The 25,909-nt window shown below is 42.9% G+C and overlaps 1 protein-coding gene across 5 annotated transcripts in view; it reads right to left on the reverse strand.

Annotated features, from left to right (window-relative positions):
- The window catches only part of CHD6 (chromodomain helicase DNA binding protein 6), a 192,788-nt gene that overhangs the window by 106,294 nt on the left and 60,585 nt on the right, over positions 1 to 25,909 (reverse strand). For all 5 annotated transcript variants that reach the window (XM_078057209.1, XM_078057211.1, XM_078057210.1 and 2 more), the window contains 3 exons: positions 23,317 to 23,837; positions 7,293 to 7,440; positions 5,318 to 5,467 (listed from right to left, as the gene is read on the reverse strand). In XM_078057209.1, the coding sequence (XP_077913335.1) occupies positions 5,318 to 5,467; positions 7,293 to 7,440; positions 23,317 to 23,804 (786 nt within the window). In that variant the 5' untranslated portion in view covers positions 23,805 to 23,837. The remainder of the gene's footprint in view (positions 1 to 5,317; positions 5,468 to 7,292; positions 7,441 to 23,316; positions 23,838 to 25,909) is intronic.

Genomic DNA, 25,909 nt, shown 5'->3' on the forward strand with positions numbered 1-25,909 from the left:
ATCCTTTTTTTTTTTTTTTTAAGATTTTATTTATTTGAGAGAGAGAGAGAGAGAGAGCACAAGCAGGGGGAGGGAGAGGGAGAAGCAGACTCCCAGCTGAGCAGGGATCCTGACACAGGGCTCAATCCCAGGACCCTGGGATCATGACCTGAGCCTAAGGCAGCCGCCCAACCAACTGAGCCACCCAGGTGCCCCTCTTGGTGTAATCCTTGATTCCTCTTTTCTTTCCACATACCATGTCTGATTAGCCAAGAAATCATGTTGGCTCCATCTTCAAAATATGTCCAGAATCCAGCAATTTGTCACCACCAACACTGCTTCTACCCTGGTCTAAACCACCTTAATTTCTCACCCAGATTATTCCCAAAACCCTTCTAACTAGTCTCCCTGCTACCACTCCTGCTCAACTAGTCTATTTGCAATACAACATTCAGAATGGCCCTTTTTATTATGTCCCTCTTTTGCTTTAACTGCTTAAAAGGCTTCTCTCTTAACTCAGAGTAAAACCAAGGATCTTTCAAAGGCCTACACACTCCGCTGGATCTCACCTCCCACCTCCTGTTACCTCTTAGGTCTGTGTTTTCCTCACATACACTGGCAGCCTGTGTCTACCCCAGACACTTTGCATAGGCTATTCCCTCTGCCTGAAATGCTCTTCTCTCCCTCATGACTCCCTCGCTCCTTTATTTCCTTCAATTCTTTGCTCAAATGTTACCTTTGTGAGGCCAGAAAGGACCACCCTATTTAAAACTGCAACCCTCATTCGTCAATTCCACATCACTCCTCTTCTGATTTTTTTCCATAGGACTTACCACCATGAAAAACTACACAATTTTATTATATTTTTGGTTTATTCCCAGCCTCTACCTCATTACTGCCACCCTTTGGAAGCTCTGAGCTTCACCCTTCGGCCTTCTATCCCATGAGTTTCAAAATGCAGCAAATGTGAGGGAGAGAGCACGTGCATGGTTCATGGTTTTGCAGGCTTCCTCCTCCATTTGCTTGGTTCCCTCTGTGAGAGCAGGGATTCTTGTCTCTTTTGTTCCATGAGATTATCTCCAGCACAAAACAGTCCATGGCATGTAGCAGGTGCTCAGTAAGTATTTTTGAATAAATAGAGATTTTGCAATACAACGTGGTTGTAATAGCATAAAGCAAGTGCTATGGGAACACAGAAGACAGGGCACCGAGTTAGATCGCTGTTAACCGGCATTAAACTCTCATAATTGCTGACTACCTTTCCTACCTACTCTCAAGTCTGTATAACCCAGACTAGCCAGGGAGCATTCATACATGTACACACACACACAGAAAGGAACAAAGACCTCTTCCTCACTACCAGATTGCTTCGAACATTCTTATTCCTGTCTACCATGAAGAATAGAAAAAGATGGTTTTTAGTGGTAGGATTCTGATGGCTATTCGGAGTTTTTAAGCAGGACCAGCCAAATTCAAGGAAAGACTAACACGTGGACGAGAAAGGACAGAACTTTACTCTGAGTAATAAAAAGACAGAGGGCTTCAAACATTCTTCACCATAGAAAATTTTCTAGTAAAAAAATTAAGGAATTTGAGATAAAATTTCAATTTATCTTTTGGCACTGGTTAAAGAAAGGGGGATGAACACTAGCATTAAAAAAAAATCAGTGGTTATCATGAAAATACTGAGAGCAGGTTTTGCCCTATCCTAATAAAAGGAAAAGGGAATAGCATTTCCAAAATACACATCAAAGTAGGAAGGAAACTAGAAAATTAGGACTTTTCTAAACAGAGATTGTGCATAAGCATGATCATATGTGTATAAACACTCAGTGTATACAGATACACACAGATATAAACTAAATCTGCTTGCCAAAAACAACTTCCATAACAACCATCTGTTCTCAGCTACTTGGAATTTTCTCAAATTATCCTTCAAAGAAGGCCATTTTAATTCATTCTCTTTCATGTCAGAGACTCATATAATTTAAACTTTTTTTCCTTAGGGAAAATTTCAAAAATTTTCAACCCAAGTTGCCCCCAACCTCAACCAACCACCTGATTTATTTCTATTTAGGTAAGCACATGGGAGAGGCTCTAGCAAGAAGCAAATCGCTTTTCAAATCACCAAGTATTTACTGAGTGTCATGGAGGGTGCAAAAGTAGCATTGAGCGAGATGGCCAGTCTCAGGGGCTTACATTCATGCAGGGAAAGCAAAATAAAACATTCTTCTTAGAAACGTCCCAGGGTAAATTCTAAGTGGTGTGACAGTAACCCGAAGTCCAGCAAGAGTGCAGAAAGCAAGAATAGCTTGGATTTCACAGAATAGGTGAGGTTTTAGTTGGGCCCTAAGGAATGATGGCTCATAAGAAAACAACAAGCAGGAAGGAAAGCTGAAGTGAACCCAAAGGATGAAAGAATGAGTCCACAGGAAAACAGGATGCATATATGGAATACTAAGTAAACAGTCTTAGCAGAGCAAAAGCATTACACAGAATGAAGAGGGGAAATAAATGGGGGTAAACAGATAGTGTGTGGCCATGTTTTTAAAAAAAATCAGGCGGGGAGGGGGGCCCTGTGTGGTTCAGTCGGTTAAGTGTCCAACTCTTGATCTCAGCTCAGGTCTTAATCTCAGGGTTGTGAGTTCAAGCCCTGTGTTGGGCTCCATGCTGGGCGTGGAGCCTACTTAAAAAAAAAAAAAATCAGGCAGGAATTTTGATTTAATAAAGGAGTTAAGAAGCAACCACCTTAGAGCACAGAGCAGGGGCACTCCCCCCACAGCTCGGGGGAGCTGGGGGGTTCCTGGGGAAGGAAACAACTGGGCTCAGCCTGCCAGGCACAGCAAAAGGCCAGACAACAGAGGGCTGGCTGCAGAGACACCGAGTGAGGCACAGGGACGGCACAGGGAATTGAAGCCTCATCCAAATTAAAGTCCTCTGTTCTAAAAGGCAAAGTCGCATAAGCTGCACAAATTGTAGAAGGCAGAAACTGAGATAGCCTTGTAAAAATCTATACACTGTAAATGTGCAACAACTGCAAAAGTTTGTCTCTGTTCCAGGCACCAACATACGTCTGACAAAGAATAAGAAAGCAAAGAGTCACAGTCAGGATGGAAACTTATTTCCTGCCGCAGAATCCCATATCCCAGTCTGGGGACTGTCCTCTAGAGTCCAAAGCAGGGCTGTGCTACCATGTCAGTCCTGGGCTCCAGTGAATCATGTGTAAAGATGTTTTTAGCAACTCACCACCAGATAACAATGCTGAGGTTGCAATCTGGGGCTGGGCCAGGGGCCAGGGCCACAGAACCGGGCAGAGCATGCTGATAAGACACTGCACAGAAATGCAACAAGGGAGCAGCAGGGCCTTTCTGGTGGTGACTCCACACCCTTCTCTGCCTAAGCCAAAGGCAGCAAGCAGGCGGACACCCATCCAAAACGCCTCTGGAGAAGGACACAAGAAAAAGCCTCATCTTCTTCAACTGCTTTTCTGTGCCACTGGGCACTGAGGATTGTCTGGAATCCTAGATGAGATTCGTGGCTTTCAGACTTTGCATTAGCCTGGGAAATCTGTTCAAACCTCACCAGGAAGCCCCAAACGTAAACCAGATGCAAGTGGAGCAGGAGCTGCAGCAGCTAGGGCCTCTGCGGAGCATGGAGTGGGGCCCACTCAATGCCCTACAGGCTGTCTATCTGCCCTGCCTGCTGGGCCAGGCCTGGGCCACAGGGGCCAGATCCCCATGCTCGCCAAACCACGTATCAGGCCTCTTTCTGCCTAAGTTTAGTACCAATTTTTGAGGCATAATTAATACAAATTCAAATTCTATCTATGTTTCACCATAGATTAGCTCTCTTTGTTGTACCCTGAAGAGGATAAAAAGAGCCTTGTTAAGATACATAAAATTTCCTGAATTATTTCTGTCAGATCAGCTAATGCTGCCGTTCAGGTACCAGGAAAGAAGTTATAACAACAGCTGAAATATAGTTAATGGCGGGCTAAATGACTACCAGGAGAAAATAAATTCCCTTGTAGTGTTTTAATGACCAAACCAACCATAACATCTCCAAGGAAGGAAAACCCATTCCGGAGCAATACAATCCTAGCGCCTCATAGCAGTCTTGCAAGGACTACTCTTAACTATCTGTGTGAAGAGTACTGCACTGACAGTACATGAAATTACTAGTCCTATTAAGTGTTGTGTTCACTGCTTGGATAACTCTTGGCAGAGAGCCCTGAAATCAACTCTGACATGCTAGTCACTGGTCACCCATGACCTGGATGGTTCTGTGCCTGTTTCCTGATTGCTAGAACAGGGACAATGACCCCTGCTCCTAGCTCCTTTCCATGCAAACACAGAGTGAAAGGGTATGTGAAATTACATGAAAATGCTTTAAGCTGGAGGCAAGGTGGCTTAAAAAGATAAAGTATTATCGGCTTCAGTAAGCCACCCTCGTGCCCAGGAGGAAGGACAGGTATTTGTGCTCTGCCGCACATGCAGAGCGTGAATTCTGCCAAGTCAGCGACACTGATTCCGTAACAACAGCCAGGCTGTGTCCCAGAATGTGCTGCTGGCAAGGATGCCCCTCCGATATGCACAGCCTGTTTCTTCTTTTGCTTCTAATGTCTTCTCTGTCAGCTCCTTGGCACAGACCTTTTCAACATTTACCTCTCTTCCTTCTAGCGTCTGGATATCAGGTCCCTCTTCCTCCTTGAAACTGCTGCCAATGGAAATCCCTAAAGTGCAAATAGGGCCATCCTGTTTCTTCTCTGCTTGAACCCTGACCTCAATGCCCCCTCCCCCCCTACCATTTGATCTGCAGTATAAAAGCCAAATACTTTAGCTAATATCTAGGCCCTGCATAATATGACTCTTCCTACCACTCAGGGCTCATCTCCCACCACTCCTCAGATCAGACCCCAGCATCCAGCTGAGCTTGTCTATCATACCACAACCCGCAGTACCATTCAGGCTGTGGGCTTTAGTTCACGTTGGAAATGCCTCTCCTAAAATCCTGACCTCCCCCCCTTTCCTGTCCATTTCCCATTCTGTGTAGTCACTGTATCTAGCACGTTCTTCTTTTTTTTTTTGGAGAGAGAGCGGTAGGAAAGAGGCAGAGGGAGAAGGAGAGAGAGAATCTTAAGCAAGCTCCACACCCAGTGCCACACTTCACTACCCTGAGATCATGACCTGAGCCAAAATCAAGAGTCAGATGCTTAACTGACTGGGCTACTCAGGTGCCCCTCCGTTTTAAAGATTTTATTTTTAACTAACCTCTACACCCAAAATGGGGCCAAAATGACTGTCCAGCCAAGGCCAGCACCCCAATCCAAAGGCCGTACCTCTGCCTGCCAAGCCAGTGTAGAAGCCGAGAGGGCGGATGTCCGGCCAGCCCCGAGAACAGCGATTGTTTCCCCATCGTCATCTACCACTTTGAAGTCCAGGTCCTCGTTGTATTTTCTGCGCTTCACCTGCCGTCCTGAGCGTCGTTTCTGCAGGGCAAACATACCCATCAGAGAGACGCTCTGTGAGTCAAAGGCAAAAGCTTGCACGGGAAAGAATACACTCATCTACACTCACTAACATGCATGGGAGGCCTTTCCTACTTTACACAAGAAATCTTCCTTAAACACAACTCTTTTAAGAATTAAATTCACTCAAAATGAAATCTAGCTGAGGGAGAGGTTCCAAATTGCCAAGATCCCCTGAGAAGAAGGTACATCTAGTCTCAGAATCCAGTGAGATATGTTTTGTTCATCAATGACAGTGACTTTTTTCTTCTTTCTGGAATCAATTTCTATTCCAGTAAAACAGGGATGGGAAGTAAACTCCGTCATCTTTCAGATCCCTTCCAGCACAGCTGGAAGCTCTGACTTTAGGGAGATAGAATTGTTTTGGTTTTAGTCAAATTCACCATACTTACCATATATTTCTTTAAAAACTAAGTAATATCAATTTTATTAAGACTTACTTTGAGAATCTCATACCACTCCTTGAAATGCAAGGAGACATCTTAACTGTGACAAAACAAGATTCATGAGTCACCATCTGAGGACTCATCTATAATTAAGTAACTTGTGACCTTGTAGAGAGAAAACATTCTACAACAAAGCAGCCCAGTGGCTTTCCTCAAACAGAAGAGCACATGGTTCGTCTCATGTACACATCATATCCAAGCAGCAGAAACACTTCTGGGAACCATTCCCCAGCTGGTTCTCTCTCCAATACTTCAACCTTAAAGAGCAAAAACCAAAACCAAACACTACCTCCCTTATTTTTTAAAGCATACATCCTGGGCCTCTCTCTGTGTTCCCACTGTGTTTCTACACCAGGTCACCTCTACGACATTTAATTTTACCTGAGGGATTCCACATGAAAACCTGCCCCCCAATCCCACGTACAGATCACCATCCTGGAAACACTCAAACCCCTGCCAACTCCCATCAACCCGCCATGCCCGCTGCTCGGCCCATCAGGACACCTGACAGCCACTAGCCTGAGCTCACAGGCAATGAGGGGGGTCTCTGCTCTGACACCCCAGACACTACTACTTATTACCACCGTGACATCAGATGCTGACACTTTCCTACAATGAAGACCATCTAGGAATCTATGAGGGTTCAGAGGATACTTGAAGGTGCGGTAGCTGGATGATGTTACAGGGCCCCGTTGCAGCAGCATAACCCAGATAAACTGTTGTGGATATCCAAGGAACAGCACTTTCAAATATCAGAACCCCTATCCAAGACAGGATGCCTCGACGGAGGGAGGAAATTCCTACCAGTCAGTCATGGGCTCACTTAGGCATAGTTTTAGAAATCTCATTCAGGTGGGCAACTCCTTGTTTCCATGTTTAGCCAAACTTCCTTGACTATTCTGGCAAAATTAATACAGATATCTCTGATTTTTCCAGTATCTGGGATTATGAAAATGTCCTTATGCAGACTGGCCTAGCACTCTGAGCCCTAAAAGCATTACCTACATGGCAAGTCAGGCCCCCCAAGCCTCACCCAGAGTGCCCCACAATTCTATTTTCCATATTCATTCTTTCTGCAGCCTAATACCATGCTACTTCCCAAGAAGGAAGCAAACACCACTAAAACAAAACCTTGGGAGATCATTAGTATGAGGATCAGGATGTTATGGGAAAAAGTCTGTGGTCTTCGGTGCTCAACCCCCCCAACAGTGAAAGCCAAGTCCGCGTCTGTGCACAAGGGGTGTGGCCTGGAGATGGAGAGAGAAGGGCAACAGAGCCCACGTCAGCGAGACCTGTGTGGCAGCCATAACCTCCAGCAGGGCTCCCGGTCACAGCTGTACCTGGCTGTCTGCAGACTCAGTGGACTCCTCAGGACTCCGCAGGGATGAGTTCGGCAGGCCCTGATCCAGCTCTAAACTTTCCACTGTGGTTTCACTTTTCCTCTTTCCTTTCTTCTTTCTCTCCACTGGGGTTGGTCCTTGCTCCTTGCTACAAGGAGAAATTCAGAATTAAAACTCTTGGGCAGTTTTTAAAACTAAGTTCTCACGTGATGAAACTTACGGTATCACATCCTGGAACTCTTGTCCTAGGGTAGGCTTTAATGGGGAATCTACAAGAGTTTCTCCCCAGAACTACACAGAAATATGGGAGGAAACACCTACATGGCTTGACGCAGAGCTCACTTTTTTATACCCTATCATGACTATTTTGGCTATGATTAATGTGGTAAGAAATAAAATAATATGAACATCTCCAAAAACCTCACTTTCAGTTTCTATGTCTTCTTTAGTAACTTTAATTGCTAGGTATTAAGATACTGAGAATCAATAAATTTTAATCTCCCTTTAAGTTACATGAGAAGAGACATTTCCCTAATCTGTCACCATCCTCTACTGAAAATGGTCTACATAAGACTCAGAGTTAAGTTCTAGGAACTCAGAAATGAAAACAATACTGTCCCTGCCCTCGAGGAGGTTACAATGCTGTAAACCCTACAGGCCACCTAGAGCCATAGCCAGGGCAGTAGCTGAATGCCTCCTGAGAGAGAAGACAGGCAAAGTCTATCCATCCTGCATGGTCCTGCTAAGATGGCAACACCTCTAAAAAGCTTTTCTTTTTCTTTCTTTCTTTTTTTAAGATTTTATTTATTTATTTGACACAGAGAGAGAGTGCGAGCAAGCACACAAGCAGGGGGAGCAGCAGAGGGAGAGAGAGAAGCAGGCTCTCTGCTGGGTGGGGAGCCTGATGTGGGGCTCGATCCCAGGACCCTGGGATAGTGACCTGAGCCGAAGGCAGACGCTTAACCGACTGAGCCACCCAGGCGCCCCTAAAAAGCTTTTCCTGACCCTCCTAGCTGATAAAATCTCTTTTCCATATTCCCAAAGCACCTCAGCTGTGCTTTGCTTAAGGTACTCAAACTCTGATCTTTCCCCAAAGTTAGTCATTAACTATGACATCAGTCTCAGAACCACACGGAGGGAGGATCCTGTGTAGTTGCTCCACAAACAAGTGGATAAATATTTTATATGTCTCTGATCTCTCCTACTAGACTCTGAGTTCCTAGAGGACAGTATGTACTTGATTAAGGTTTGTACTCCTCACAGTGAGGAGTTTTATGCTTTATACATAGTAAGCATCCAATAAATGCTTATTGAATAGATGGATGCATCAAGATCACTCATCATTGGGGAAATGTGGGAAAATGCAACTGAGCAGGGATGTACATGGAATAGCAATTAAACAGTAGTAATAATAATAATTAGAGCTACTAGTTATACAGCACTTACTACATACGGGCACAGCTCTCTACGTGCCTCACGTGGATTACCTCATTCAGTCTTCACATCAACCTTATACAGCAGATACTATTCCTCTCCTCATCTTATCAGGAAGCACAGTGAGGTTCAGTTAGATTTCCAGGGTAATATGGCTAGTAAATGGTGAAGAAAGGATTGGAACCCAGGCATGCTCTTAGCTACCCTGGCATTCTTGGGGAATGGAAGAGTGTGTTAAGCACACATCTGTTAAAGGACAGTCTGCATGCCTGGATGACAGGGCAAGTGAACAGAAGCACTAAGGAATGGAGCTGCAAAGAAATTCGTATATACCAAGCCAGAGAGTTTTGACTTCATTCTGTGTGACAAAGGCCAGATGGCAAGCCCAGGCAAGAGGAAATGAAGACCTAGGCTAAATATAATCAATGAAAACTCAAAGGTGAAAATCATTTAAAAGGTCCAGCAGAAATACAACCAGTAAGTGTGAGCGAGGGACAGAATATGGAAGATGAGGAAGGAGCCAAAATCACTAGCATTTTCTATCAGGTGTGGGGGAAGAGAGAGAAACAGATGGCCTTGTTAGAGATGGGAGACCCAGCATGATGAACTTTTGTCAGGAATATCAATCCGTGCTGACTGCTGAAATCAGCCTGCCTCTCTCTTGAACACCCTTCACTACTCATGGACCCTCAATCAGGTCAGCACAAACAGTACATCCTCGATTTTCCGGGCTGAAGACTGGCTTGCCTACCTACCAGGAAAGTTCTTTATGAAAATTATTTTGGTTCAACCTGAGGAAATGAAATTCAAGGGGTCTTGCCATTTTGGAGGATTATAAATTTCAATAAGGGACTTGTATTCTCAAACACAGAGGAAAAAACAAAGATTTTACTTATCAGTTCAGAAGAGGAGACACAGGTGAAACAGTTTAGAAAGATTCTAAATTTTCATGGGAATATTTACATCATGTTATATAGCTTCTCACTAAGAAAACTGTATAGCAATTTATGTTCTATAAAGCACTTGTGTGTTCCGTGTCTCATTTCACTGTTAACAACAACAGTCTCATGAGGGAGTCAGGGCAGGTAAATGAACCTCATATTCCAGATGAAGAGACAGGTTTAAAAGCAGTAAAGGTCCCAAAGTCAGCAGCAGAGGCCCACACTCAGCTCACGTGACCCACAGCCTGTTGCTTTTAACACCATATTGTGTTTTCTGGCTTTTTTTAAAACCCTAGTCTCCCTTTTAATGAATGTAAAAACTTTAAATCTCCTTTAATGTTATTTGAATCTCAAAATAATGACCAAAAGAATTAGCAACAAAATATTCCAATGACCCAAATACAGAAAAATAAATCTACAAACCCATAGTTGTTGACAGTTTTTTAAATGGATCTCTCAACAAAAGAAGGTTTGTGCTTAATTTTTTGGACACAAATTTAAAGATAGCTGATTAATATACTAAGAGTCACCATAATAATCACATGCTCAGGGCCCTGTTTAATCTTCTATAAAATCTGAAATCCTTTCTCCCAACAACTGAAATCAATTTATCTATCTACTAAATATAACTTCATTATCTTAGAACACTTTGTCTATATGTTTAATCTTCATTATATGTATATATTTATATATATACTCAGAACTACTCAACTCACACTCAAACTCAAACTAAAAACTAAACCAAGCTCAAGCCATAATTAAGGAACGGAACCTCCTCAAAATACGAATCTTTACTATAAGACTTTACATATTTTATATTTGCCTTCCATTTTTCAGAATCACATTAAGTAATGAGTGTAAGGAAGAGTTACTGAGGCACTTCCAAAGTCAAGCTGGGACGCTACTAGATTTTCCTAGCCAGAAGCTGGGGCCAGTGTGGAGTAGAGGGAACACCTTCTCAAATATGTTGGTAAAACAGGAAAATGACTGGTGAAACCTGCTTGCTTATCTGTGGGTAAGTAAGAAGATACTCTAGCTGGGAAATCTTCAAAGTGATTTTCTGTAGGTTACCTTTGGCAACAGAATCAATTTTGAGTTCCAAAAATTCTTCTTGGAACTTTTCTGATAAAGACAAGTATCAGGAAGAAAAGATTCTTTGTAAGCTTATAAATGGGATTTTCAAATAGGACACAAGAAAATATCACCAAATTTATTCTCCAGGAAGATTAGATGAAATGTGTTTTCTCCCTCTTTGGAATAACTTTTGAAAACTTTATGCTTGAGTTTTATCAAATGAAGACATTTAACCTCCAAACTGCTCTACCTACAGATGGATTTGCTCCATGGATGCTTGTTTGCTCTCTGAAACCCAGGTTCTTCAAAAATAGTGGTCAAATAATATGTAACAAAACTACATATGTATATACCCTTTGAACTAGCAATTCCATTTATAGGAATATACTCTAAAGATACACCTCCAATGATATGAAAATATACACGAGTGAGGTTACTCACTGCAGCATTGTTTAGTAATTGCAAATTAATAGAAACTACCTACACAAAGAAACAAAAGTGAACAAATTCAGATACCTACAGTAGAGTACTATGCAGCTGTAAAAACAATTAAGAATCCTACACACTGATGTGGAATGATTTCTGAGATACACGGCTAAGTGTGAAAAGCTAAGTGCAAAATGGTGTATTATGCTACCTTTTGTGGAAGGATAAAGGGAAAATAAGAAAATATATCTATTTATATTTTAAAAAGAGGGGCACCTGGGTGGCTCAGTCAGTTAAGTGTCCAACTTGATTTCAGCTCAGGTCATGATCTCAGGGTTGTGAGATCGAGCCCCACATCGAGCTTCATGCTGGACGTGGGGCCTGCTTAAGATTCTCTCTCTCCCAGGGCACCTGGGTGGCTCAGTCTGTTAAGCAGCTGACCTTTGATTTCGGATCAGGTCATGATCTCAGGGTCCTGGGATGGAGCCCTGTGCCAGTTTCCATGCTCAGCTTAAGGATTCTCTCCCTCTGCCCCTCCCCGCCACGTTTGCTCCCTCTCTCAAATAAATAAATCTTAAAAAAAAAAAAAAAAAAAGATTCTATCCCTCTCCCTCTAAAAAAAAAAAAGAAAAGAAAAGAAATAAGGATGCCTGGGTGGCTCAGTCGGTTAAGCATCTGCCTTCAGCTCCGGTCACGATCCCAGGGTCCTGGGATCGAGCCCCACCCCCACATCGGGCTCCCTGCTCAGCGGGGAGCCTTCTCCTCTCTCTGCCTGCCACTCCCCCTGCTTGTGCTCTCTCTCTGGCAAATAAATAAATAAAATCTTTAAAAAAATAAAAATAAAATAAAAAGAATTACAGGAGGAACGTACCAAAAAACAATGATTATCCATAATGGATAGGTGGGGGGAATGGGTTGGAAGGGATACGGGAAATGAATGACTTCTCTGAAAGTATCTTTTTATAAAGATTTGATTTTTGGAAGCATGTTTAAGTTTTACATAATAAAAAATTTAAAAAGGTGAAAACAAGCTTAAACAAATCAATCCAAGTATGTCCCCCCCATCCCCCCACATTGAATAGAGGGGGAAAATCTCATTAATTTATGAACATAGTAGAGTTGACCCCTGAGCAATACAGGGGTTGGGGCACCGACTCCCTGTACAGTCAAAAATCCCTGTATAACATTTGACTCTTCAAAAACCTAACTACTAGTAGCCTACTACTGACCAGAAGCCTTACTGATAACATAGTCAATTAACACATATTTTGTATGTTTTATGTGTTATATACTGTATTCTTAAAATGAAGTGAGCTAGAGAAAATGTTACTAATAAAATTTTAAGGAAGAGAAAATACATTTACAGTACTGTACTGTATTTATTGGAAAAAATCTGCATATAAGTAGACCCATGCAGTTCAAACCTGTGTTGCTCAAGGGTCAACTGTATTTGACTATATACTTTCAGCTTTTGGAGCAGTGAAAAAATCCTGAACTTTTTGGTAGGCATATGGGTGAAGCAATTTTGAAGCCATTTTAGATGTGATATAGGATTAAGCAAATGAGTAAATGTGTTGATGTGTTGATGTGAGGAGCCGGGGTTCTCACTGAGGAAGAGGGAAGATGTAAATATGAAATGCTGTAAGGCAAGGAAGATAAAGGGATGATAATAGGGGATCTCAATTGGAGGTATCAGCATGGACTCAGATTTTCTAAAATAAGCATATATATGAACACATGCATATAAATGTGCATACATGTATTATGGATATATTATGCATGTGTGCATATAGGTGTGTGTACATATGTGTGCACATGTATGTGTATTTTCCCCCTTGCTTTGACAACTGAAAGAGCCAAAAAGTGAAGATGCCCCATTAGCAATGTGCACACTCAGCACTCACAACTTGGTTTCTAATACCAAAGTTCCTTACAGAAATAGCCGATTCCAAGGCTGAGGTAGGGAACATATGAGATGAGCCTGAAACATTCTTGCTATGTCAGAAAGTAAGGGAGTGCTAAAAAAAAATGAAGGCAGCATGGCGAAAAGACATAGGAGTTAACCTGAAGAGCTGTTGTGGGTCAAAACTGGGACCATCTGAGCACCAAAGTAACTAAGGACAGTAATGAATTATAGAAGCTGAGAACAATAGGAATCCATACCAGTAATGGATAAATAATGAATAAATAAGGGAGAAGGGAGGGCTCTTGCTTACTAAAGAGCCCAAATGGTAAATGCAGAGGAAAGGTGGAGTTGGAAAATCATTTTGCAACCACTATAGGAAAGATGAGTACAGTCCAGAACCACCAAGGAATGCTAAATCTAGGGAGAACAATGTGAAGATGAGCAGGATTTTTGCATGATCTTAAAGTGTCTCCCCACAGATTGCTAATAAGTTGCAAGTACAAAAGCAGTAACTAGACAATGGTTAGATAAGAAAATGGCCCTACTCTTAAGAAAGACTCATGGGAGTACTTAGGGATAAAAAGTCATGATATATGCACCTTATTCTCAAATGGTTCAAGAAAAAACATAAATATTTATTTTGATATATACCTATCCCATGACTGAAGTGGACAGTGTGTTTGTTCAGCATTTTTTTGCTGATAACCACTATGGACCTTCCAGACTACAAGAGTGGGCAGAAGGTCAGGCTGCGCTACGGCATCCTATTCCTTTTACCACAGTGACTGATCCAGGGATGGACACATGACCCAGCCAGGCCAACTCAGGAGACCCTCCTTAAAAAAAAAATTAATTTTTGGCAGGACTGGGTAGGAAATCGAATCTCTTTCCTCTACAACATAAGGCTGTTAAGCTGTGAGCCCATAATTGCAGGCAGCCACAGTTCAACCTCCAGAAGAAAAGCAGTTGCAAAGGATGGAGCTGACACCCAGAAAGATACAGGAGAGGGGTGGAGGCAAAGAGCACTGGCGGAATCCTCAGCTGTACTTCCCGGTCTGATTCTCCAAGTCAGTGAACGCTTTGTTACTTTTTTTTTTTAACTGAATTCAAGTTGGGTTTATGTCACTTGTTTTTTTTTTTTTTTTTTAAGATTTTATTTATTTATTTGAGAGAGAGAATGAGAGACAGCACAAGAGGGAAGAGGGTCAGAGGGAGAAGCAGACTCCCTGCTGAGCAGGGAGCTCGATGTGGGACTCGATCCCGGGACTCCAGGATCATGACCCGAGCCGAAGGCAGTCGCTTAACCAACTGAGCCACCCAGGCGCCCGGTTTATGTCACTTGTAACCAAGGGAGTTCTGTATAATACAAAGACCCAATACTCTCACCACTTAATGGCACTTGGGGCTAGATCAAAGCAATTTCATTTTTATAATCTTTTCTAGGTTTCAGAGTTAGAACAAACTAACTTGCAAGGACAGAAAGAAAAATGGCAAACAAGACTTTTGAGGCTCAAAGCACTTATTTTTAGTCGAACTTGATTTTATAATAAAACATATATCTACTAAATTTAGAGAAAGCATCTATCATATTTATGACACACAAGACACTTGCAATATATAAATGGTACCACGCACAAGGACGACGATCTGATGTAACTAACTGGAGCTGATGAGGAGGTCTCACCCCAAAGCTCTCCGGCTGTCTTCTATACAGCTTCATCAGCCAAGAAGATTTTCTACATCTTTACTTTCTGCAACTTGGATTAGGAAAAGAAGCAATTTGGGGGCCTTCTGAATAGGAAATTACATTACAGTAGCTACTTACAGAAAATTACATGAAAGCACTAGATAGACAAGACTTTCTCAAACTTTCCTCCCAGCCTCATCTCCAGTCCCCAACCTCCAGGTTTCTTTGGTAGAACTGAGAGTTAGAAACTGAGCACTGGATCTGAGTATGAAGAGAAAGATCTGGTATGTGTCACAACGCTGTTCTACTAGGAGTTATTTATTACTCTGCCCCCATAGATTCCAGGTATTAAAAATTTTTATCCATCAAACCCCATTATTTCAAAATAACTCATCATCCCATTTCTAAATTAAACCTTATAAAATATCCATCAAAGTCAGCCAGAAAAATCAGTTATTGCCACAGGGAGTTGCTGTAATTCCCAAATTCAGAACTGAAAACAGCACATGATGCCAGTTACCGCCTTCACAGACATGCACGTGGCTGGGGGTACAGCCCAGGAACTACTTCTACTCCAGGAACATGATCTTTAGTGGATTGCTCTTGTTTAAAATGAATGAGGTTGAGGGGCACCTGGGTGGCTCAGTCGTTAAGCGTCTGCCTTCGGCTCAGGTCATGATCCCAGGGTCCTGGGATCAAGTCCCACATGGGGCTCCCTGCTCAACGGGGAGACTGATTCTCCCTCTCCCTCTGCCCCTCCCCCCTGCTCGTGCTCTCTCTCTGTCAAATAAATAAATAAAATCTTTAAATAAAATAAAATTAAATTAAATTAAATTAAGTTAAATTAAATGAGGTTCATAATATAGGTGGCTGGTGAGACCAAGCCTCAGCCCTGAATGAGAAGCTTGGCCTAGAACTCTGCACACACAGGGAGCTGCCCCTCTTGCCCCTTTTAGGGTACTGGCAGGGAAAGGCAGAGCAACTAGCCCTAAGTCCCCTTCCTGTCAATGGGAGTCTCCACGTGGGAGCCCCAGACCATCCCCCAGGGCAAACTGCTCAATTTCTTTAGAGTAGCTACCTGATTTCGGCCTGGAGCTGACAAGCCATACGACCACTCATCCTATAGACAGTCCCTTCATCAGTCACCTCCACTTCTGGCCTGCCTCCCATCCCTTCTCCAGGGCTGCCAGGTCTATTGTGAGGAAGAAGCATTTCTATCTCTGCTACAAAGAGCTCCTGCATGTTGGGATCCCCCCACAGCATTTATCCACCAGCATGATACAGTGACGTTCCTTGCCCAGAAATTCACAACATCTCTCATCTTTAAAGATTTATTCCCCTCCATCCTTCCTGTCATTTCGCTGTCATTTGGTTAGGAAGTGAAAATAAAAGTATACTCGTCGCCATCCTAAAACTAGTAGCAACCCCCACCCCCACCATCTCTGAAAGTGATTTGCTATTCACCTGACCCAGAAAACCCTACAAAATCATGCAAATCAAGAGGTTCAAATCTTCGTGTTCCCTTTAAGAACACATGTGAAACTGCCCAGGCCATCAAGGGTACGCAGATCCGAAAAGCCCCAAGTATCTGACGGCTGCGCCGTACAGAAGCAGTTGGGAGCTGATCCGGCGCTACAACAGCGGAGCTGGTAGGCGTGCCCGGGCCGAAGAGCGGGGCTGCGCACAGGGGGTCGGGGGCCCACAAAGAGCGCTGAATCTTTACCCCACAGGCGTAAAAATGTGCAGGGTTTAGATGCAGACTCTGGCCATGGTGCACACCCAGGTGAACAAAGGCCCCAAGACGCGGCACAGAATTTACACAGTTCATGGTCGGATTAACTCGTACATGAGCTCTCCCTGGACACTGAGATGATCCTTACTGAAAAAAAGCAGACTGCTCCTAAACCAGAAGAGGAGGTTGCACAGAAGAAAAAGATATCCCAGAAGAAACAAAAACTTATGGCCATAAAATAATAAATAAAATAAATGCAAATAAAAGTAAATACAGGGAGAAAAAAAACAAAACTGGAAGCCCTCCGGCCCCCAGAACATTTATTTAAATGTCTTTTGGTCTTTTTGCTTTAAGTCTTTTCTTATCTACTAATTCCTTTAATACCTGGCTCAGTACTCACCACTTCCAAGGGACTGACTCTCTGGACCACAACTGAAACACTCTTAATCCGCAAATCCTTTCAGTTATTCTATATATAGTTATACTAGGTTCTTTCGCTTGTTTATATTTTTGCCTGTTTTTGGAACACTCTCAAGACTGTTTCTCTAACGCGTAAAGCTCCTCTGAGATAGGGAGGAATACAGATGACACTTCTATGACACCTTCCTTCCTCCACTATCCCACTCCCACCAAAAGTACTCATAAATAAAGCAAGGCACACAAGAGGCACTAAAAATATACTGAAAAAAGAAGGAAGCAGGTATTCATCAAGCATTATTATTTAGTAAGTGTTTCCTTTCAGAATCAGTAAAAGCCCACTATGTACCCAAGCCTAACTTAAAAAGCCCTGGGGATTACAGAGTAATAAGCACTCCAGGTGCTCCTAGAAAAATAGGAATGGAGACTTAGTCCAAAGCTTCAGAAGTGGGTCTCTGCCCTTGTCATTCACATTTCCTCCCTACTTCACCTAAAACATTTGTCTTCTTCCTTCTAATAATTGGTCAGAATATAAAAACAAATCCCCCAGCAGAAAGAATGCCAACACACTCTTGAGCCTAAGCCCAGCTCCAGACGGTTTCAGGAGTACTGTGTCAAGGACGGGTCAAAGACCAAATATTAGAATAAGAGATGAGACTGGTATTCTTATCACTCAGGAACGTACAAGGGTTTCAGGAGCTCTGTGCCAGGAACCAGGGCAGAAGCCAATACATATTTATTACTTCATAGGGCTCACCACACCATTCATCTCTTTTCCTCTATTTGGATGTTAAATATAAAAATGTAAATATGCTCCATTTTCCCAGTGATCTTTTATCTGTTTCTCAAAGGATGGTCTAAGAACCAAGTATACTTTAATTATCTGGCAAGTTTTTGAATTTGCAGATTCCTGGGTCTACCTCAGACCTAATAAATCACCCTCTCTGGGGATGTAGTCTGGAATCTACTTTTCTAACAAGCTGTCCAGGTGATTCCTTAGGCACAGCAAAGTCTGAGCATCAGAGATCCAAGTAGATGTTCCTCCACTTAGGCTAGGTTCACTGATCAGTTTCTTTCTTTCTTTCTTTCTTTCTTTTTTTAAGATTTTATTTATTTATTTGAGAGAGAGCATGAGCTCTCTCTTGGAGAGGCAGATGGAGAAGGAGAACCAGACTCCCCAGACTCCCCACAGAGCAGGGAGCCCAACGAGGGGCTCAATCCCAGGACCCTGGGACCATGACCTGAGCTGAAGGCAGATGCTTAACTGACTGAGCCACCCAGGTGCCCCCAACCGATCAGTTTCTTGACTTTCGAGAGAGAGAATATAAACCACTCTGACTTGTGTGGAAATGCCAAAGCTTATGCTCTGCCTTCAACAAAATGAACACCAACACTCAAGACCCTGGCTTACAAAAAACAACCTCCAGCTCAATCAAAATGCTCAGCTCCTGATTTAAGAGAGCGCAGCCTAAAAGGCCATCAACCTACTCCTCAGGCACTCCTCCCTAGATGTGGAGTAAGAACACCAGATGGCCTCACACACACTGGAATGGGTCATCTTTCCTGCTCACCAAACCATGCTTTAATGCCATGAAGCTAACATTTACTAAATGCTATTTCAAGAAATAAAAATATGAAATTCATAGGCACATAGAAGCATTTGATCCTAAAACTGTTGTTGAGGACAGAATCCACTACATCTTTTAAGGTTCCTTAGTGAAAAATTCCTTTGGCCTCCCTAATGAAGTGCTTTCCTAATACCAAAGCATTTTCCCAAAGCCTTATCAACATTATATGGCCCCCCAGGATCGGACTTGACACCTGCCTACCTTTCTGATCCCCTTGCTGCAGCCATACTGGCCCTGTGTATCTACATATGGATGGGTCTGTGTATATGTTTGGATATACATGTGCATGTGTATCTTTGTCTGTATGTCTTCTTATGCCAGTGGCCCCTTCCTCTTTGGGAAAAGGTACTATAATTAAAAAACTGCAAAAGCAATTTATCTATACTAAGTGAAATTTACATATCAGAGTCAGGGAGATGACAGCCTAACTTGGCTTCCTGGAAGAGCTTTCTTGCTAAGTTTTATACAATAAGGAAGTGAATTAAGCTCCAAGATAATTTGAAGGGAAAGGAAGAGATGATAGTTTAAAAAAAAAAAATCTTCTCGCCTTTCTTACTTGGGCATTTTGGACTTTTATCCCTTATGCAGTAAATGAATATTCATCACAATTGATGTCATCCTTGAAAAGGAAAATCTGTTAGGCTCAGTCGCCTGTTTAGAAGAGGAGACATGTTCGCTTATCTGCTCGCTGCTTCAAGTGCAAGAGAAGCAGCACAGGAAAAAGCTGGAGCCACCTTATAGTCTTTAGAGGATTAGAGGACACCGTGGAGTGTGCAAACTGAAATTCTACAGAAGAAGGGCCACTTCCTACAAGTAAAAAAACAATTTCTCCAACACTGGAATCTCCCCACCACTTTCCATTCCCAACATTCCCTAGTGAGGCATAACAAGTGCAAAGCTGTGGGAGAAGAAAGTGGGAGCCCGGAGTCCAATCCCAACAGTGCTGCCCATTAGTTCTGTGCCTTAGACAAGTTATTTTTAAAATGTTCATTTCTTTAGGGGCGCCTGGGTGGCTCAGTCATTAAGCGTCTGCCTTCGGCTCAGGTGATGATCCCAGGGTCCTGGGATCGAGCCCTGCATCGGGCTCCCTGCTCCACGGGAAGCCTGCTTCTCCCTCTCCCACTCCCCCTGCTTGTGTTCCCGCTCTCACTGTGTCTCTCTCCGTCAAATAAATAAATAAAATCTTTAAAAAAAAAAGTTCATTTCTTTAGTTAAAACTGAGACACCACCTACTATTATTTAACAATGGAAAAAATAATGGGAGTTATTATATCTTATATGGGTTTTATTTTCAGGGAGACGAGCTCTACCCATTTGTTCTAGGAAAACAAATTACATACATATGATATAATATACAAATACATAGTATATAAATACATAAATTATATATAAATATGTAAAGTATATAAATTATATATTATAATGTATAAATACAGAAACACTCTTAATGTGTCGAACAACCTGACAAACCTCTCTGGTGACTGATCCCCAAGAGCATTAAAGACACAAAGCATAGTGGTCCCGACCTCAGGCACTTAACTGATGTTGATGAGACAAGTCATACACACATGACAATGACAGTTTATGACTAAAGGCACCTTCTGCAGAGGGAAATGTACAAGACTGGGGATCAGGAGGTCTGAGTTTACGACACACCCCTGTACACAAGTCACTTCTCAGTGGATCTCCCTCTTCCTGGCTACAGTACAAGTCAGACTAGCTCTCCTTCAGTCTTTCCAGGGAAAAAATCTCTGATTTACAATGCAGAGCAAGGCTCCAAGTGCTATGGAAGAGGGGACGCACCAGCACACTGGTTTGGGGAAGCTCTATGGAGAACTGGGACTTGCACTCAGATCTGGAAATGGAAAGGACTTGGGATCCTAGGAAAAGGACAAGGGCATCATGTTGGGAGGAAGAGCAAGAGCAATCCAAGAGAAACAAGTCAAGTGTCTTTAAGGGCCAGTGACATCAGTCTAGCTGGTGAGGTCTATTGTCAGACTGGAAGTGGGGGAAGGGTCAGACCCCAAAGTGTATAAATAACAGAAAGGAGTCTGGACTTTGTCTTGGAAGCAGAAGGAACAATCATAAGTTTCACAACAGGCATAAACTGTTAGAAGAAATCTCATTTCCCGATCCCCCCTGTTTTACTCCAAAGGAGGGAATAATACTGGGGACAGATTTTCAGCCCTTCTTCAAACTCCTCCCACGTCTAATCAGGGACCTATCAGACTGGAGAGACTGGGAAAAGGAACAGAGCAGACATGGCCCCACGTGTGCTCCAGGCTTCAGTGCCTGCAGTTCTGGGGGGGTAAACTCAACTGAGGGAGTAACAAGCAGCCCAATTCCAGCCACAAGCTGGTGGAGGTTCTTCAAGGCCAGTTTATAATAAAGCTGATCACTGCACCTCCATCTCTGTTGACTATTTCCAAACTGATCTGGAAGGAAGAGAGGATGAAGGCATTTGATTCACCACCTTTTCCAACTACAAATAGAAATAAGATAATAACAGTGCTTCCGAAAGATTCACCAGTGGAAGCTGACAAGATGGACCGAAGGTGGAAAAGACTGGAAGCCTTAAATCAATTATGGAGCTCCCACGATAATCCAAGTGCTCAGTGAATGATCTGCAACTACCAATATCCAGGTCTGATCAGTAACTACTCTCATCAAAACATGTACTTGAGCCAATCTGCAAGACAGTAAATCAAGGAGCACACACCTCAATTGCCAACATTTTTTTTTCAATTAATGTCCTTTCATAACTAAAACTGCTTCTGTTGACCAGTGGGATCTTTAATTAAAGGAACCAAAGCAATTTACTAAATATATAAAGGACAAGAAATGAAAGGCTCACCAGTGCAAAACCCTACCAAGCTACATAGAATTCTTTCTATCATGTTACAAGTCCATTTTACATAGCCCCAAAATCAAGAGAGAAAGCTCGTGGAACTTGCCCACAATCCTGAAGAGATAACCAGCTCTGCCAGTATCTTCTCAAAGGGTGTCTTGTGCTGCCAGAAGTTAGCAGCACTTGAAAACACTACCAAGCACTTCTCCGGCTCACTTACATTGTATACAGCCTACTCAGATCACAGACAGGTTCCCTTAGTATTGCTACACATATACAGGACACCTAAAGTTGTTTTGTGAAATGCCTCCTCGTGGCCCCCAAATGGAACTTAGGGCAACGTCTGTATGCTCATCTCCTTGTTTCATAGCTCACACAAAGTAAATGTGAAATGCTTTAAGCAGGTAAGCACCAGAGCCTAATCCTAGTGAGCTCAGATACCTATGGCTTTCTAATACCTTCTACAAACAAACCAAAATCCTTAGTAGAGCTGTGAAAACTCTCCTCCAATCACCCTAATTCTAAAACACTATCCTCGGAGATTCCTCTTTGTTTTCTGAAAGTCACCCCGCTAGCTCACATCTGGTTCTCCCTCACATGTGTTATTACCCTGAAGAACCACTTAAGCTTCTCCAAAGTAACTTGGAGATGAAAGTTATAGCAGAAGACAGACACTCACTCTGCTACGTCACCTAGTATGCTCACTAGGTTCACTAAGAAACAGAGCCCCTAAGTTTCTTTTTAGTGAGAATCCTGATTTTTACCTACCACTCTTGACCTTCTATAGGATACTTTAGGTACACTGTCAACTACATTCCTAGATCACCCCACACCCCAAGCCTCTATGATAGACAAAAGATGAAATCCCCTGCCAGGCAGAAGGGAATGAATATTATAAGGCAGTTTTAACTTGGATTATGAAATTATCCATCTGGTCCCAACAAAATCCTTTTGAAAATGAACGAACTATATAGTAAATTCTGAGTCATAGCATAAACCATCCAAAATGCTTTCTTCTCTTTAAAACTTACTTCCTCCATGCCTGGTCTGACAATCTCATTACTTTATGTGAGCACTCACATCAATCTCTGTGTTTTATGGGTGCTCCTGCTCTACATTCTGCCTCTGCACTGAGGTTTTAGAAACTTAAATTCCTTGAGTTCCTTTTAACTATATAGAGGTTATGTATTTTTTTCTTTGCATTTCCTCAGAAAGTTTAAATGTTCCGTACAAAGAATTTAGGAAGAGACAAAATGAGAAACATTCCATTTGTACACGATGACAAACACGGAGTTTCCTGAATGAAGAGTACATGTGGATGCTGATAGGATCTCTAGCCAGGACCCTTAACGCCACCCACTCTGTGGTGAATCTGTACCCATGCCCTCCGAGCTCTCTACTGTGGTCTCTACTGGTCTCATTTACGTATCCCTTCCTGAGCACTACTGATGTGTCCGGCACTGTGTCAGAGACTGAATGAGAGAAACAGACAAGGAGTCACCCCACACTAGAGAGCTCGTGGCCGAGGGAAGCTGGGCAGTCCTCTTTGGTGTGCGCAGACCCACGGCTCTCCCAGACTGCCCGCGCACTGATTCCCGGGACCGGGCACCGTCCTGACAGCTGCCCCTCTGCCACTCCACACTGCTGCTGTCCCCCAAACCTCCCTGGGTCACACCTCTGACGTCCCTTCCCTTACACCCTGTGCGTGCGAATGTATTTTAATTCTTCTTAATCCAAAAGGAATGGTAAGAAGTGGCAGGGCCAGTATTGAGGTTATCTTTCTCTCATCAGGAGGTGAGAAAGTGGTTCATTTTGGATGAAAGAAGTAGAGTTATGTCCAGGGGCTGGAGTAAGGCCAAAGGCAAACCATTCTGTGTAGGAAGAACCAAGTGTGCGGGGGGGCGGGGGGGAGGGGCGGGGAAGAGACGCACCTGGCCTTCTTGGACTTCGTCCTGGCTACAGAGTCGGCGCTGCTCCTCTTCTCTTTGGCCTCTTTGGTGCCCGAGGCCTCCCGGGGCTTCCGTGCTTTCTTGGCTCCATCCTTCTGCTTAGGCTCCTTGGGCTCCTTGGCCCTCTTGGGCTCCTTGGCCTTCCGGGGTTCCTTTGGCTCTCTAGGTTCTCGCTTCCTCTTTGGCTTGGGCTCCCTGTCCTTGCTTCCCTTTGCTGTACCCTCTTGCTCCCCTGGATCCTTTTTCTTCCTTTTCTTCTTTACTCCAGTGCCTCCCCCTCCACTGTCCTCCATTCCATTATGGGATGTCATTTTCCTAGGAAAAAGGGTCTCAGCTTCCTCCTCAGCAGCATACAGGGCCTTCTGAGGCAGACAGTGACCGGCAACATCTTCAATTTTCTCTTCCTGATCAGTGCTGTGGTCAAACGGGGAGGGGGATTTGTAGTCAAAATTGACAGAGGCATCAGACATTGGGGAGTGATTCAGAACTTTTAAATTTGACAACTGTAAAAGAGAGAGAAACAAGCATATTACTTTTCCATTGCATGCTTCATTCTAGAGAGTGCTATGACGTCTGAATGCACGGATGTGTTCAACATTTACTGATTTCCTACCGTGTGTTAGTTCTTCATGGGCTAGGTCTTAGGGAGATAGTGGCAACCGGGACACGCTTTATTTGTTTGCCTTTGCGGACCCGCACCAAGCCACTATTAGCATATAAAAAATTCATATGTTTAAAAAAAAACAAACAAACCCTACCACTCTAAAGGATTTCCATGTTATGTGCCAAAATCTGAAACACCTTAGAAGTCCCACGTCTAGAACAGGCAACAACAATGATGTCCCACAAGACACTTTTAGATCCTAGGCACACTGTTCTGACCCAGAATGGCATTTCTCATGCAAGTACATGAAAGTTCTGCTCAAATGTGCTCATAAATAAAAGTGGTATCACTGGATGGCAAGGATGCAGGGGCAAACTCAGCATGGTGTTGATTTCCCCAAATCTTTGCTCTCACATATCCTCAAGCTGCATCAACATTCAGCTGGTTTGGTTTTCAACAAGAAAACTTGGATCATTCAAAACTACATCTTTTATTTTTAACTAAAAGTGGTGGTCCTCTGTATGATCATCTAAGCCCCCAGACACAGCACCAAATAACCTTTGGCCACTTGCAAAAACAAAACAAAACAACAACAACAAAAAACCCTGCCCATATAAGAGAAAGCTTTATTGTGACAGATGCCATTAGAAGAAAATGTGTCACAGAAGCTAAAGGCATCTTCCTAAAAAGGAAGTTCTGAAGCTGTTTTTGAGCACCATTAAAGGTGCTGCTTCCCAAGGTGACCACTTTCAGGAAACATCCCTTTGGAAGCCTCAGACTTTCAGGTCTGGTATCACAGAGTACACCTGTCATTTCATAACCAAGCTAAGGTTGGCAATAATCCAATAACGTGGGTGCTGGTTTCAGGCAAGAGCATACTCTCCTGGGTTGGGAACAAAGAAAGAATTTAAGGAGAGCCTGGGAGGGACAAGCAGGCTTTCCAGGAAGTCGGCTACAATCATCTTTGCATGATGGCTTAGGAACAGCACCATTTGTGACTAGTCTGCTCCCCTAACAAGAGGCTTGGTGTGTGCTAAAGGGCACAGACACTTGCCTAGGTGGCGTGGCTTCCTTCCAGTGTTCTGGTTACCCAATCTGTGCTCAGACTTCCTGGCCCACCCTGGGAGTGATGGAGTGCAAAATTCAGCTGCATGCTTCCCCTTCTGTGTTTCCCAGTTCCCTTCCCTAGTCCAATACTCCCAAATATAACACTGAGAATCCCAGGAGAAAAAGATGAAAGAAAAGAAGGATTTTTTTGGATCTTTATCATAAATCAAGTCCAGTGTCATAAACAAGCCTAAGTCCAGAAAGAATTGGTGATTCTGGCAGCACTCACTATTAGAAAGAAAAGAAAAGAAAAGAAAAGAAAAGAAAAGAAAAGAAAAGAAAAGAAAAGAAAAAGGAAGGAAGGAAAGAAGGAAGGAAGGAAGAAAAAGAAAAAGAAAGAAAGAAAGATAGAAAGAAAAAGGAAAACAATTCAGTTTGACTACCTCACTGCTGATTTAGTACTTAGGATGGCTTAGGAAAAGGAGAAGCTAAGCAAACTTAAAAGGAATTTAAAATCAAATACAAGAAAGTGGCTGAGACAGTCAATTTTATGCTACACCTTTTACCACAATAAAAAGAAAAAAAGAAGAGAGAAAGAAAAAATAAGGCAACAAGAAACCCAAGAGAGCAGTAATAGGTACCCCGGTGAAGTTCGGAACCTGAGAGTACACAGCCATCCCTGGGATATTAATGAATTCTGTGCAAGGGACACTTGACCCTCAGGAAACAAGTTTTTGCTTAGCATGCAAGGGTGGACCCACTAAAAAAGCAAGAGATACAAGTTAGTTTATTAAAGAGGCTTTCAAAGACAACATATTCAAGACCTAATTCCACCAAGGCAGCTCTCTGTAGATAAAAGTGGGACCCTCTTTTTAACTCATACCTCATTTCAAGGTCTATCTTTTGAAGGCTAGGGCCCTCCAA

This window comes from Halichoerus grypus, chromosome 10, assembly GCF_964656455.1.
Source record: "Halichoerus grypus chromosome 10, mHalGry1.hap1.1, whole genome shotgun sequence".
Classification (NCBI taxonomy): Eukaryota; Metazoa; Chordata; class Mammalia; order Carnivora; family Phocidae; genus Halichoerus; species Halichoerus grypus.